The 14,747-nt window shown below is 38.9% G+C and overlaps 1 protein-coding gene across 6 annotated transcripts in view; it reads right to left on the bottom strand.

The window, feature by feature from the left end:
* The window catches only part of LOC306844127 (interphotoreceptor matrix proteoglycan 1-like), a 34,181-nt gene that overhangs the window by 13,909 nt on the left and 5,525 nt on the right, over positions 1-14,747 (bottom strand). For 5 of the 6 annotated variants that reach the window (XM_079376048.1, XM_079376052.1, XM_079376051.1 and 2 more), the window contains exons 1-2: positions 9,011-9,482; positions 8,008-8,223 (exon numbers count right to left, since the gene is read on the bottom strand). In XM_079376048.1, coding sequence (XP_079232174.1) covers positions 8,008-8,223; positions 9,011-9,107 — 313 coding nt within the window. In that variant the 5' untranslated portion in view covers positions 9,108-9,482. Of the gene's footprint in view, positions 1-8,007; positions 8,224-9,010; positions 9,483-14,747 lie in introns of those variants that run through there. The other variant, XM_079376049.1, reaches the window with a different exon arrangement.

Here is a 14,747-nt window from a genome sequence, read left to right as displayed (position 1 = left end):
TTGCCTGGACTCATCAGCACTCACCAATTGCAGTCACCTGTCTCTCATCACCTTATCAGTCACACACTATGGCTGTATCCGAAATCGCCCCCTATACCCTCATTCACTATTCCCTACATTAGTCCACTCATACAGTTCACTTGAAGGAGTGAATGAAAACGAATGAGTGAATTCGGACACTGAGTGCACTGGAAGGACTGCCGCTTTTGCATAATTTGGTTCCTGTTTAATAATCATTTTAAATGGGCAGCTCCAGTAGTAAGATTGAAGGATTAGTCATGAACTCTGTTATGGAAATTATGTATAAACCCTAATAGTCAATTTACAATTAATTTGTACCTGTGTTGTATTACGCCGTGGATGAGCGCTTCTATAATGAATGAATGGATGATTATATGAAGTAATGGTGCTTCACATAATGTTATCCAAAGAAACAAGTGTTAATGATAAATCCCCTGTGATGTTTGTACTGGCTACTGTATACAGGCCACCAGAGCACCATACAGACTTTTATTAAAGAATTTGCTGATTTTCTATCTGAGTTAGTGCTGGCTGCAGATAAAGTCCTAATTGTTGGTGATTTTAATATCCATGTTGATAATGTTTGCCGACAGAACCACCACTGGCTCTGCACCCCTTTACCTAAATTCATTATTTCAGACTTATGTGCCCTCTAGAAGCTTGCGTTCTTCAAGTGAACGACACAAGTGCCATCCCAAAAGACGCACAAAAACACTTTCACTGACTTTTTCATTAACTGTTCCCATCTGGTGGAATGACCTGCCCAACTCAATCCGAGCAGCCGAATCCTTACCCATCTTCAAGAAACAGCTAAAAACTCATCTGCTCCATCTTTACTTGACTAGCACTCTCTATTCTAATTTTATTTTCTCTATGTCTTTTTATTTATAAAAAAAAATAATAATAATAATAATAATAGGCTAACCAAGACTTGTAATAGCACTTGCTCGTTGTTGCTCTTTTGTTGGTTTTGATTGCTTCTTATGTCCTCATTTGTAAGTCGCTTTGGATAAAGGCGTCTGCTAAATGACTAAATAAATAAATAATGAAAACGATTCTTTGGGATCAGCATTTATAGATATTCTATAGTCAATTGGTGTTAACCCTGCAAACAAGCCTGCACTGGCCCTTTACGGGCTGCCAGCACAGGGCCCCTGAGAATTTGCTCATTGGCAAAACGTTGGCCCCTTAGCACTGGCCCTGCACGGGCAGCCCTCACTTAGCCTCCAGGAAGCCTAAGCTCTGTTTTATTGAAAATAATAAAGTTTGAAGTCACCATTATGGAGGTAAGCACTTGCTTTAGTTGAGTCCTTGACCCTTGACTTTTTAACTTAAGTTTTAATGTTTAAGTTTAGCAAAATTTGCAAAAAAAAGCTGATCTGATGATTCAGTCATCACGTAGTGGCCTGATTCTCTGATCTCCTCCAGAGGCTGCTCTATGAGGAATTTATTTAGATTGAGTTATTTCACTTTATAGTAGCTCTAGAATACAACTTCATCAAATTTTGTCCTGCTTTAATATTTTGAACATTAAGTCATTTTGCAGAAATTATTTGGATGGGCTCATGTAGACTCACATATATCAAGATTCAGCATATGAACCTCGACAATCAACAATATTCAGATCAACTCTGAACATCACAAAACAAGCTTTTGATTGATTGTCACGATTGTTGAGATTCATACGCTGAATCTTGATATCTGTGTGAGTCTACATGATCTTGTTCAAAACATTAATGCAGGACAAAAAATAATGCAGTAGAATTCTAGGGCTACTATAAATCAAAATTATTAAGCCTAAAAAATGTTCTCAGCGATCAGCCTCTGGATGAGATCAGTGAACCGGGACACTACATGATGACTGAATCACCAATAAGTAACCCTTACTATCTGCTTGTCTTCTCAACTTTTGCTGTAGCAAACATGCTTCAGAAACACACAGTTACTGCAGCCACAGAAAAACTTAAGTTAAAAAGTCAAGGGTCAGGAACCCAAATAAAACAAGTGCTTACCGCCATAATGGTGACTTCGAACTTTATTATTTTCAATAAAACAGTGCTAAGGCTTCCTGGAGGCTAAGTGAGGGCTGCCCGTGTTTTATTGAAAATAATAAAGTTTGAAGTCACCATTATGGAGGTAAGTTTGCAGGGAAACAACACATGCCAGTACCTACTCATTGTTGAAATCATACTCTAGATTTAATACTGTCATATGGAATTGATGTTAGTAGCACTGCAATTTTGGAGCAGAGCGATGATATCTCAGATCATTATCTAGTTTTGTGTATATTCCATGGTAGGACCATCACTTCTACCACAAAAGACTGTTTTATAAATAATCTTCCCAATTTATCTCAGTTCCTCAGCATATCCAATAGCTCAGAACAACTTGATGATGTAACGGAAACTATGGACACTCTCTTTTCTAGCACCTTAGATACAGTTGCTCCTTTACGCTTAAGGAAGATTAAGGAAAAGAGTCCAACACGTGGTATAATGAGCACACTCGGGCCTTAAAGAGAGCAGACCGGAAAATGGAGTGCAGCTGGAGAAAAACAAAATTAGAGCTATTTCGTATTGCTTGGCGGGAAAATACTTAAAAACTGCTAGATCTGCTTACTTTACATCTCTTTTAGAAAAAAACAAACACAACCCCAAGTATTTATTCAATACAGTGGCTAAATTAACAAAAAATATAACATCAGCAGGTGCAGATATTACCCATGTAATGACTTTATGAACTACTTTACTTCCAAGATCGAAACTATTAGAGATAAAATTGTAACCATGCAGCTGTATCGCATCAGATAGTACACTATAGATCTCCTGAGGAACAATTCCACTCATTCTCTTCCATTGGAAATGAAGAATTGTTAAACTTGTTAAATCATCGAAACCAACAACCTGTATGTTAGACCCTGTTCCATCTAAGCTCCTAAAAGAGGTGATTCCAGAAGTAATAGATCCTCTTCTGAATATTATTTACTCGTTGTCATTAGGATATGTCCCAAAAACCTTCAAACTGGCTGTTATTAAGACTCTCATTTAAAAAACCACAACTTGACACAAAGAATTAATTAATTACAGACCGAGCTCGAATCTCCCTTTTCTGTGAAAGATATTAGAAAAGGTAGTATCATCACAACTATGTTCCTTCTTAGAGAAAATTATATATATAAGGATTTCCAGTCAGGTTTTAGACCATATCATAGTACTGAGACTGCTCTCATTAGAGTTGCAAACGACCTGCTTTTATCATCTGATCATGGTTGTATCTCTCTATTAGTGCTACTGGATCTGTACTGGACAGCCCGGTTCTGCCAACACTGCAATGGCTCCCTATTAAACATTGTATATATTTTAAGATCTTGCTAATTACCTATAAGGCCCTGAATGGTTTTGCACCTCAGTATTTGAGTGAGCTCTTATCACACTATAGTCCTTCACGTCCACTGCGATCTCAAAACTCTGGTCATTTGATAATACCTAGAATATCATAATCAACTGCGGGCGGTAGATCATTTTCCAATCTACCTAACACTGTTCGGGGAGCAGACACACTCTGTCAGTTTAAATCTAGATTAAAGACCCATCTCTTTAACCTGGCTTACACATAATACACTATCGCATAATTCAGATCCGTTAAAGGATTGTACGCTGCATTAATTAGGTCTTTCTTAATCTGAGGTCACCATAGCCACCCAGATCCAGTCTGTATCCAGATCAGATGGTGGATCAGCACCTAGAGATGACCTCTACAGCCCTCAACGTCAGCAGATACCAGGACAACTAGATGAGCCCCAGAGACATATCCCCAGTGAAGACCCTGTCTCTTAGACGGCCATCGGGACTGACCACAGGAACCAGATGAGTCCTCTGCACAATCTGACTAGATTTAAACTGCTGATTATGACACTATTTTGACATACTATTTCCCTGTCTAAATACTTTAAGCTGATATAAAGCCACCCAGCTTTATATCAAGCTGATGTAAAGCTGCTTTGACACAGTTTGCATTGTTAAAAGCACTATGCAAATAATGGTGAATTGAATTGAATTCTGCAGTGAGTGCACTATTTGAGGGTGTAGGGGGCGATTTCGGATACAGCCTATAAGAATGGCACACACACACTTTCACACTGCTGATGATTGTTAGTAGCGTTTTCCCAGTTTCTGTGTTCCCTTGTTTCCTTGCCTACGTGTTTTTGATCTTGGACTGTTTCCGTATTTTGATTGTTTGCTGCCTGCCCTGATCTTGCGCCTGTTCGTTGGATTACTCTCTTGAATTATTCTTGGATTTTATTGTTTGCTGGAGATTTACCCTGCCTGTCTGACCACGTTCTTTTTAATAAAGCTAATATTTGGATCCACGACTCCAGTGTCGCGACTCCCATGTTACAGAATCATCAGCCACACCCAGCAGCTTTTATGGAGTTATCCAAACCAGGTATGGATCCAGCAGTCCAAATAATGCATTTTTGCCAAGGAGATCGTCCTATTGAGGATTATGTTGCAGACTTTGTTGAACTGGCCTATCTGACTTTTATGGATAATATTTGCCTGATGATATTTTCGGAGAGACCTAGCTGAGCCACTGCATGACCCAAATTGGACTTTGGACATTTATATCGATCTGACACTGCGATTAAGCAGCTCTGCATTTACCGAGGGTGTGGTGGACGAGGACCGTAACATGGCTGCCACACCACAGTCTTCCACTGTTATGGTTACTTCTGAGTCTTGTCCCGTCATGTCTGCCATTCCAGAGCCCAGAGACCATTCACAAAATGGCTGCCAACCCAGAGACTCAGAACCCAGAGTCCCGTAATGGCCACCTTTCCAGAGCCTCATCCCATCATATGCCTAGAAACACAAAGTCAATCCCAAGGTCTTCGAGGCTGGCATCCAACGTGGAGGATCCACTGCTGGTGTCTGTACGAGCTGCAGGTTACCCAGTGAAATCTGCGCTCCCGAGCCACGCAAACTTGGCGTTCTCAAGCAACACTGTTTCAACGCTCTCAAGCCTGCCGGCCACTACTCACTCCAGTTCCCTGAGCACTGCACAGTCAGTTTTGGAAATAGACATTGTACTCTCTGTTCTGCCAGTTATGCCTGTGTGTTTGGGCCTCTCACACCACTGTAGTTCCCCCAGAGGTGGCAGCCTCTACTGAAGAACCTCCTGAGGCGGTGGCGCCCACTTTAATCCCCAAAGTAATTTCTGAGCCCACTCCAGTCCCCAAGTCTGTTCCAGAGCTTGCTCCAGCCCTTAAATCTGTCCCAGAGCCCAGTCCTGTCCTTTAGTCTGCTCCAGCTCCTCCCAAGGCAGCAGCGGCACTCTTCCCCAAACTCCTGATGTGTCCAGTCACCTATGATCCTACCACGGACACTAAATTGAAACTCTCCCAATCTCTGTTATGACCAGAAGTGCTGTCTTTGAACTCTCTGTGCTTTTTGAAGCTCCTATTGCTATCGCTGCAGAACCTTCAGAGGTGGCGATGGTGTTCACCTCAGCTCCCTTCAAGGTAGGGGTGTCCACTTATGAACTCTTCGTCTGTCTTGACGTGGTCATTGAAACTGTCAGTGAATCCCCTGTCATACCCGTCTCGGCCCTAGAAGCAAATCATGCTTGTTATGGTCGCAGAGAGTACTTCTGAATTCACTCAGGAACTCCCTGAACTCCCTGTTTGCCCTGTCCCAGCCAAGGAGGCCGATCTTGAGCCCTCTGTTTGTCCCATAACGACCAAGAAGGTTATTTCTGAGCTCTGTGACTGTCCTGTCTTGGCCAGGAAGGCCAGTCCCAAACTCCCTGTTTGCCCTGTCATGACCAAAAAGGTTGTTTCTGAATCCTTTAACTGTCCACCCATGGCCAAGGAGGCCATCTGTTAATACTCAGTCATGCCTATCATGGCCTGTGAACATGAAACCTGTGAACAGCCGTTCATGAACTCCCAGTCCTTCCTGTCATGGTCACCGAGATCACCTCTGAATTCACTCAATGTCCTGTCCAGGCAAAAGAGGCTATCTGTGAACTCTCTGCCTGTACTGTCATGGCTATGGAGGCCGTCTGTGAACTCTCTGCTTCCCTGTTATAGCCGCAGAGGCCGCTGTAAACCTCTCTGTGCTCTTTGTTCCAGTCCCACCTGCTCCGCCTTGAATCCCTGTTCCGCCTTGGCTTCCTGCTCCGCTGGCTCTGACTCTGTTCCCTGTTCCTCCCCTTCCTCATGGACCTGGCCCTCTATCCCTCCCCTTGTTCTACCTCCACTCCACCTCCCTCCTGGACTCTGGTCTGTTAAGGAGCGTCTGGAAGCCACCAGAGGGCACTCCATCCCTGACTTTTAACATTCACCCAGGACTCCATTTCCCATAATCCTTTGCCCGGAATCATCAGCACTCACCAATTGCAGCCACCTGTCTCTCATCACCTTATCAGTCACACACTATAAGAATGGCACACACACTCTCACACCACTGATGATTGTAAGCCTGTAACGTTTTCCTAGTTTCCGTGTTCCCTTGCCTTGCCTAAGTGTTTTTGATCTTGGACTGTTTCTGTGTTTTGCTTGTTTGCTGGTTTGCTGCCTGCCCTGACCTTGCACCTGTTCGTTGGAATACTCTCTTGGATTATTCTTGGATGCTATTGTTTGCTGGTGATTTACCCTGCAGGTCTGACCACGCTCTTTTTAATGAAGCTAGTATTTGGATTCACAACTCTGGTGTCATGACTCCCACATTACAGGAACACTTAATTTTAGAATGTGAAAAAATATTTTTTTGTTTTTTTTTGGTTTGTTTGTTTTCTCTCTCTAGCTCCTACACTTCAAAAGAGGATGTAAATGAATATGTTTATGTAATTTGAGCATAGTTGTACTGCAAGTTTGAACATACCACTTGTTTGATGTACTGTTTTTCATACTATATAGTAGTTTTTTTTGTGTGTTTTTTTTTTTTTTTTTTTTTTTGATAATGTACTGACAATGTGAAATAATATGGCTTGCAAGTTTTTGGTCTGTCTATGTCTATGCTACCTATTCCCAAATTGTCACTTCAAATTGCTGTCCGTTTGATACAGGCATGTCCAGTTTTTTTGGAGCACATAACCTAAATATTTATTTTCTCACTTTCACTGAAAAGGGAAACTGACAAAGACACTTTTGTTTATTCTTTGTTAATGGTAAATGTATTTACAAATCAAAGCTCAACAGATATGGAATATCTAATGTAAGTGAAAAACACCATTAAAGACAAGGCCAGCAGTTCTACTACTAGCACATGCTACAGGCAAATATTTTATATTTAATCATCTTAAAACATTTAACTAAATTATTTTTCATGTTTAATCTAAAAGCACGTGGGGAAGTCGTGGCCTAATGGTTAGAGAGTCGGACTCGTAATCGAAAGGTTGCGGGTTCGAGTCCCCGGCCGGCAGGGATTGTAGGTGGGGGGAGTGAATGTACAGCGCTCTCTCCACCCTCAATACCACGACTGAGGTGCCCTTGAGCAAGGCACCGAACCCCCAATTGCTCCCCGGGCGCCGCAGCATGGCTGCCCACTGCTCCGGGTGTGTGTTCACGGTGTGTGTGTGTGTGTGTGTGTGTGTGCATTTGTTCACTACTCACTGCTGTGTGTGTGCACTTGGATGGGTTAAACGCAGAGCACCAATTTCGAGTATGGGTCACCATACTTGACAATACGTCACGACTTTTACTTTTTTTTTTTTAATTAACTGACCGAAATTTGAATTTAAAGTCATAAGTCAGTAGTGTTTTTTCTGACACATTTCAAGTCTTGGAGTCTTTACTAATGAGCTGATGACCTGATTCAGGTTTGTTTGATTAAGGAGACATACAAAATGTACATAGTTTCGAGGGCAGCTTTCACAAATTGGGTTGAGAGCAACTGCAGTAAACAGAACCATTGATGCATTTGGCTGGTTAAACTTTCTAACAGAGAAGATATTACTTTTACATGTTTTACAGCCATGAGTTACCTCTCAGTGTGTAGTATGTTTGGTGACTTGCTATGACTTCCCTCATCGTCTCCTGTGGACATACTTTCACCTCTGAGTGGAAGAACTCTGACCTCTTGATGCGATGCTTTTCCATTTCAAATATAGTCCTGATCCCTGAATTCTGCTTTGGCGGGTTTGGCAGGTTTGTTAAGCTGATAGTGTGAAGGGTCTCTGATGGATTTAGCCTGCTTCGGTCTGTGAGAACAACAACAGAAAATTAATTTGGCAAAAACAATAGGTTAGTAACTTTTGTTGTAATTTGCCATATTTCTGCTAAAATATTCTTTAGAAGGTTGATATTTCTCAGCTCTAAAAACCCCCATGGGCTTTCAGTTCACAGTCTTTTGCCACAAATAGGATATTATGCAATGCTAAAAGATTTGTTTCTTCACTCCTGCTTGAAGGTCATTAAATGTGAGCAATTAAAAGAGCAAGCAAATTTACATTTTGAAAATATTTCTGGAACTGTATGGTTCTACCAATACAAATTCTGCCTTTTTTTTTTTTTTTTTGGAGAAATTTTTGCATTGGCCTTTTTTTTTGCCAACAGTTTAGCTCAGGCCAATCTGAGGACACAAATTGTGTTATTCTTTGGTGGTAGAGGGCACTACTGGGGGAAAAAAGCCAATAGTGCGCACATGATCTAATCTTTCAAATTTATGGTAATTTTCTCCACACTCCAATTCTCTTAATTTCACTCTCTAATTCTATATTTGAAACGCGTTGTTGTTTTACACTTACAGTAAATGAAAACAATTTAAAACACAATTATATGTTATTCATCAAAACAAAATTTTGGAACCTTATACGCAATACATCTTCATTATTTATTTGATAGGTTACAATACTAATAACAATATATGCCCAAAAGAGCATCTTCATTCTTAACTGTAACACTGCACCGTAGAAATCAGCCATTTACAAATTTAAACCAAAATGTCTGTCCTCATCTACATCGTGTGATAAAAGTTAACTGTGTTACCTTGAATTCCTGTGACGGACACAATGAAGAAGAGGAGTGTGAAGAGATGCCCACATTTCAAAGACATGTTGACTTCAAGTCTTACATCTAACCCCATGCTGTATTAAGACAGCACAAGACTTCAAGTGCTAAGTCCTTTTTCTTGGATGTATCCGTCAAAAGCAGGAAACACCATTATGGTCCTTGACCTTGTAGCCAAGCACTGAGACCTAAAAATGCAAATGGAAAATGGAAATGCAGGAAACTGGAAATGAAAACGGATTTTCGGTGTCTGACAGAAGACAAAACTGTGAACGTAAAAAGCAGAACGCAAGACAGAGCGGGTACTGATAAACGATACTAAGACTACTAAGGTGCAGTCTTGGTGTAGAGGCATGACATTGTGTGACAGATTACGGTGAATGAGTTAAAAAAGCAAGATCTGTTTCTGGAATAATCTGATTAACTGATGCTCAGACATAATCCCGCTTTACCCATGGCCCACCCACCTCATCCAATTAGTGGCTTTTCCATTCAAGCATCTGTCACCTGCAGTGCCAGCTCAATCATCCAATTCATCTTGGGCTGCCGACCCATCTCTGACCTCGGGAAGTAGCAGGGCTCACCCCGGGTTCTGTTCCAGTCAGGCCTCCCATGTGAGTGCATGTGTGGACAGAGCTGCCAATGATTTCTGACCTTATTGCTGGGTTTAAAGTGGGTGTCCTTTCTCAAAAATGCATGCTATTTAAAGCCTGTTGAGTCTGACTGCTTTTGAACTATGACCGCCGTGATAGGGATGAGTGAAGGAAAGTAATCACCACTTCCATTGACGGTCTAAAGACTTAGTCTATAAATACTAAAGCCTTTGCATCAGATAAATTGCATGCTAACTCACTGCTGTTTTTGTTTCAAAATATCAGTCCACAAATCAACTGGTTTTTAAAAATCAGTTTTCATGGCCAAGGAGTACTTACTTTTCAGTTTTTAAATTTCTATGATGTAATATGATTTTAATATAATTTTTTGAAGTTTGTAATATGCAATATAGATAAAATTGTTGTTTAAAGGTTGTTTAAGAAAAAATTCAGTCCTTTGCATCCCAGTTTGAGTATATTTTATTTGATGTAACAGCCATCACACAATAATTTGTGCTTCATCATTATAGTCCACGCGAAGTACATAAAACTTACAATTGTCTCTCCGCATCAGTAAAATGAAACAAAGAAATCTGTCTGTTGTTTTAATCCCACTAAACAGAATTCCTGATAAAGGGCTAATTTTGTAAGAAAGTCTAATCCGATTGAACTGTCTTGTTTTGTTGACTGGAGAGCTGCTCTCTGTCTTGCTCAATTCACTTCAGAGATCTTCAAATAGGCCAAAGCTTTATGAAGTATTTGTGGTACTTCCACCACAATTTGGAATCACTAAGACATTTTTATGTTTTTGGAAACAAACAAATATACAATTGACCAAAAAAAAAGTAAAAAAAAAAAAGTTCACCACTGCAACCAGCATGTAAAACAGTAATAATCTAAATTATTAGTACCGTCTGAAATAACTTAACTTTTCCATTGTTATTATGTATTCCATTGTTCCATTATGAATTCAATTGTTAAGATGCACCTTTTAATTCAGTCTATTAAGAAAAAGTTGTGTTAATTAAAAACATAAATCCTTACAATTATTCATGCTTTGCTGTACTTCTTTGATAAATATAATGAAAGTGTTATTTTTCAAAAACATACAAATATATATATGTATTCAAGCAAACCTGTACATTAGATTACCCGTTCAACTGGTTTACTTTAAGACATTATTATGAACATGATTCAATATGTATTTCAACAGTTGTACTAGTCGTGTAAATGAGCACTTGTATTTTTCTTTAAAATAAATAACATTTGCTGTCATGTTTCATGTGTAATCATACCTTTTTTAAAGGATATCTCACCCAAAAATAGAAATTCTGTCATAATTTACTTATTCCCATGTTTTTCCAAATAAGTTTCTTCTATACAATAAAAAAAGAATAGAATAAAAGTATGGTTACATGTTGTTTGGATCTCAATGGAAGACTATTTCCCCCACACCTGGGTGAACAGTCTCTTTAAGTGAGTCAAGTATTTAAATTCTTTTTACAATCACTTGTAAAAATATACAAGATGAAGCACTTTATAACCTTTAGAAAAAATGCAAACAAGATGTATATTGAGGACAACATACATTAAGGCATTTTTTGCTCTAAAATTATTTCATAGTCACACTGTGTGACTCAGAATCATTCACTGATGCCAACAACTGTTAAAGATAAATACAAAACAGAATCATGCAAATCTACTAAAAATATTTTGACCAAACACAGACTTCAAACGTGTGTGAAATAATCTTTTTCTCTAAACAGCAATGGTGAAATAACACAAAATTCCCAGTGCACGTACATTAAAATATGAATGTATATGAAAATAATATAAATCATAGTTAGCAATTACACTGAACATTGTGCTTTGACTGTCGAGAAAAGAAACAGCAACCGGGTCCCAGGGTGGATAAATTTGAAAACGCCGTTTTCACGTTTTCGTGTGGACGGCGAATCCGTATATTTTCTGAAACGATGACGTCATCAGCCCACATCTCGCCCCTAATCAGACACCACTACGTCACATAATAGCGACAACAACAACAATGGCTGTGTCCAAATTCAGGGTCTGCATCCTTCGGAGTACTCATTTGAAGGATGTTACGTCACAGCGCCGCGACGAAGGCTGTCCAAATTCGTAGGATCCTTCAAATGCGGCCCACAAATACGTCCTCCTTTTCCCCGAATTGGAAGGATGGGTGTGGTGGATCCTTTCCCGTCCTACCTATCCCATAATTCTTTTCGGCAGAGCGTAATGGCGGCCGAAGCGAGCGGTAGCGGAGTGGGAGAGGAGTTTCTCTGACAAAACAAGCTAAAGTTTATGCTTCGGCTCAATGAATTTGTAGGAGAAATTAGTAGAATACTTAAAAACAAATAAAAATAGGCTATAATGGCTTACCTGGATGTGACTGTCTTGTAGTCTGATATAAAAAACTCTCCGACAACGAGCAAAGAAAGTATTTAATTTATTTAATTGCTTTATTTCTTCCAAAAGAATTAAAATGAGGAGAATAACTCTTTGTTTGTCCATTTTCCTGCTTCTTGCTTGGCGCTGTCACGGTTGCTAGGCGACAGGATATGTGCAACGGGTAAGGGAGGGAACTGAAAGAAGGGTAGGCTGTCCAAATTCACAAACACCGACTTCCGGGTTTTGCGGACGTCGGAGGATCCCTCCTCCTTCAACCGGGTAGGAAGGATCCTAAGGAGGATGCAGACCCTGAATTTGGACACAGCCAATGTCAGACTACGGCTGTGTCCAAATTCAGTGTATATTGTACACTATACAATATACACTATACACTCACTATACACTGTACACTCAATATACACTCACTATACACTATACACTATACACTGTACACTATACACTCACTATACACTATACACTGTACACTATACACTATACACTCACTATACACATTCACTATACACTGTACACTTTACACTATACACTCACTATACACTGTACACTGTAAACTATACACTGTACACTGTACACTGTACACTATACACTTTACACTGTACACTGTACACTATACACTCACTATACACTGTACACTCACTATACATAGTACACTATACAATATACACTATACACTGTACACTGTACACTATACAATATACACTATACACTCACTATACACTGTACACTCAATATACACTCACTATACACTGTACACTATACACTGTACACTATACACTCACTATACACTATACACTATACACTCACTATACACATTCACTATACACTGTACACTATACACTGTACACTCACTATACACTGTACACTGTACACTATACACTGTACACTCACTATACACTATACACTGTACACTATACACTGTACACTCACTATACACTGTACACTGTACACTATACACTGTACACTCACTATACACTATACACTATACACTGTACACTCACTATACATAGTACACTATACAATATACACTATACACTGTACACTGTACACTATACAATATACACTATACACTCACTATACACTGTACACTGTACACTCAATATACACTCACTATACACTGTACACTATACACTGTACACTATACACTCACTATACACTGTACACTATACACTCACTATACACTGTACACTATACACTGTACACTATACACTCACTATACACTTTACACTGTACACTGTACACTATACACTCACTATACACTGTACACTCACTATACATAGTACACTATACAATATACACTATACACTGTACACTGTACACTATACAATATACACTATACACTCACTATACACTGTACACTGTACACTCAATATACACTCACTATACACTGTACACTATACACTGTACACTATACACTCACTATACACTATACACTGTACACTATACACTATACACTCACTATACACATTCACTATACACTGTACACTATACACTGTACACTCACTATACACTGTACACTGTACACTATACACTGTACACTCACTATACACTATACACTGTACACTATACACTATACACTCACTATACACATTCACTATACACTGTACACTATACACTGTACACTGTACACTATACACTGTACACTCACTATACACTATACACTGTACACTATACACTCACTATACACTATACACTCACTATACACTATACACTGTACACTCACTATACACTGTACACTATACACTCACTGTACACTATACACTCACTATACACTATACACTGTACACTCACTATACACTGTACACTGTACACTATACACTCACTATACACTGTACACTATACACTGTACACTATACTATACACTCACTATACACTGTACACTGTACACTATACACTATACACTCACTGTACACTGTACACTATACACTGTACACTCACTATACACTATACACTGTACATATATATTATTTTAACATCTTTTTTTTAATAATATTCATTAATAATGAAATTAAATGAAATCCATTATGCCTTATGATCAGTGAACATGGCAATTGTTTTTAAGCGTCAAGCATTCATAAGATATTAAAAGATTAAATATTTGCAGTTGATTTCCAGCTAAAGTTTTGTGGCTGTCAATTGTAATTTGTTTGTCCTCGTTGTCTCTTCAGTGACTGTTATATGACAGCATGACCTGACATACAAACAAAACAAACTCTTCAGTTTTCTAAATAAAAATACTTACATGTTCTCATGTAATATATCCACTTTTTAAATAATTAACATATTATTTTTGTTGTCATTTTACCACGAAAAATGTAAAGTAGTGTCAAATAAAATAGTTCCTACATTCCACCATTAAGTTGTATGAACTAAAGAAACTAAAAACAAAATTAAGCTGGACAAAATGTCTGGAAACATGTCAAATCCATTAAGAATTTGTTAATTATGTGTTATAATTTAGTTTTACTTGAAAATGTGGGGATTATTATCACTTCAGGGTTATATCACTAGTCTTTCTGAGAAGGGCCCAGGGGTTTTTGTATTAATCACAGAGTGCAAAATACTGGGGCTTTAAAACCTTTAAGTGTTAATTTAAGTTCATATGATTATCTGCATTTGTTAAGGAACAAGGACTAAAGCAGGTTCAGTAAAGCTCACATATATATGAGTTTATGTGTTATATGTGAGCTTTACCGAAC

Source organism: Barbus barbus (assembly GCF_936440315.1).
Source record: "Barbus barbus genome assembly, chromosome: 24".
Classification (NCBI taxonomy): Eukaryota; Metazoa; Chordata; class Actinopteri; order Cypriniformes; family Cyprinidae; genus Barbus; species Barbus barbus.
Note: the sequence above shows the minus strand (reverse complement) of the source record. Positions and strands in the feature narration are given on the sequence as shown.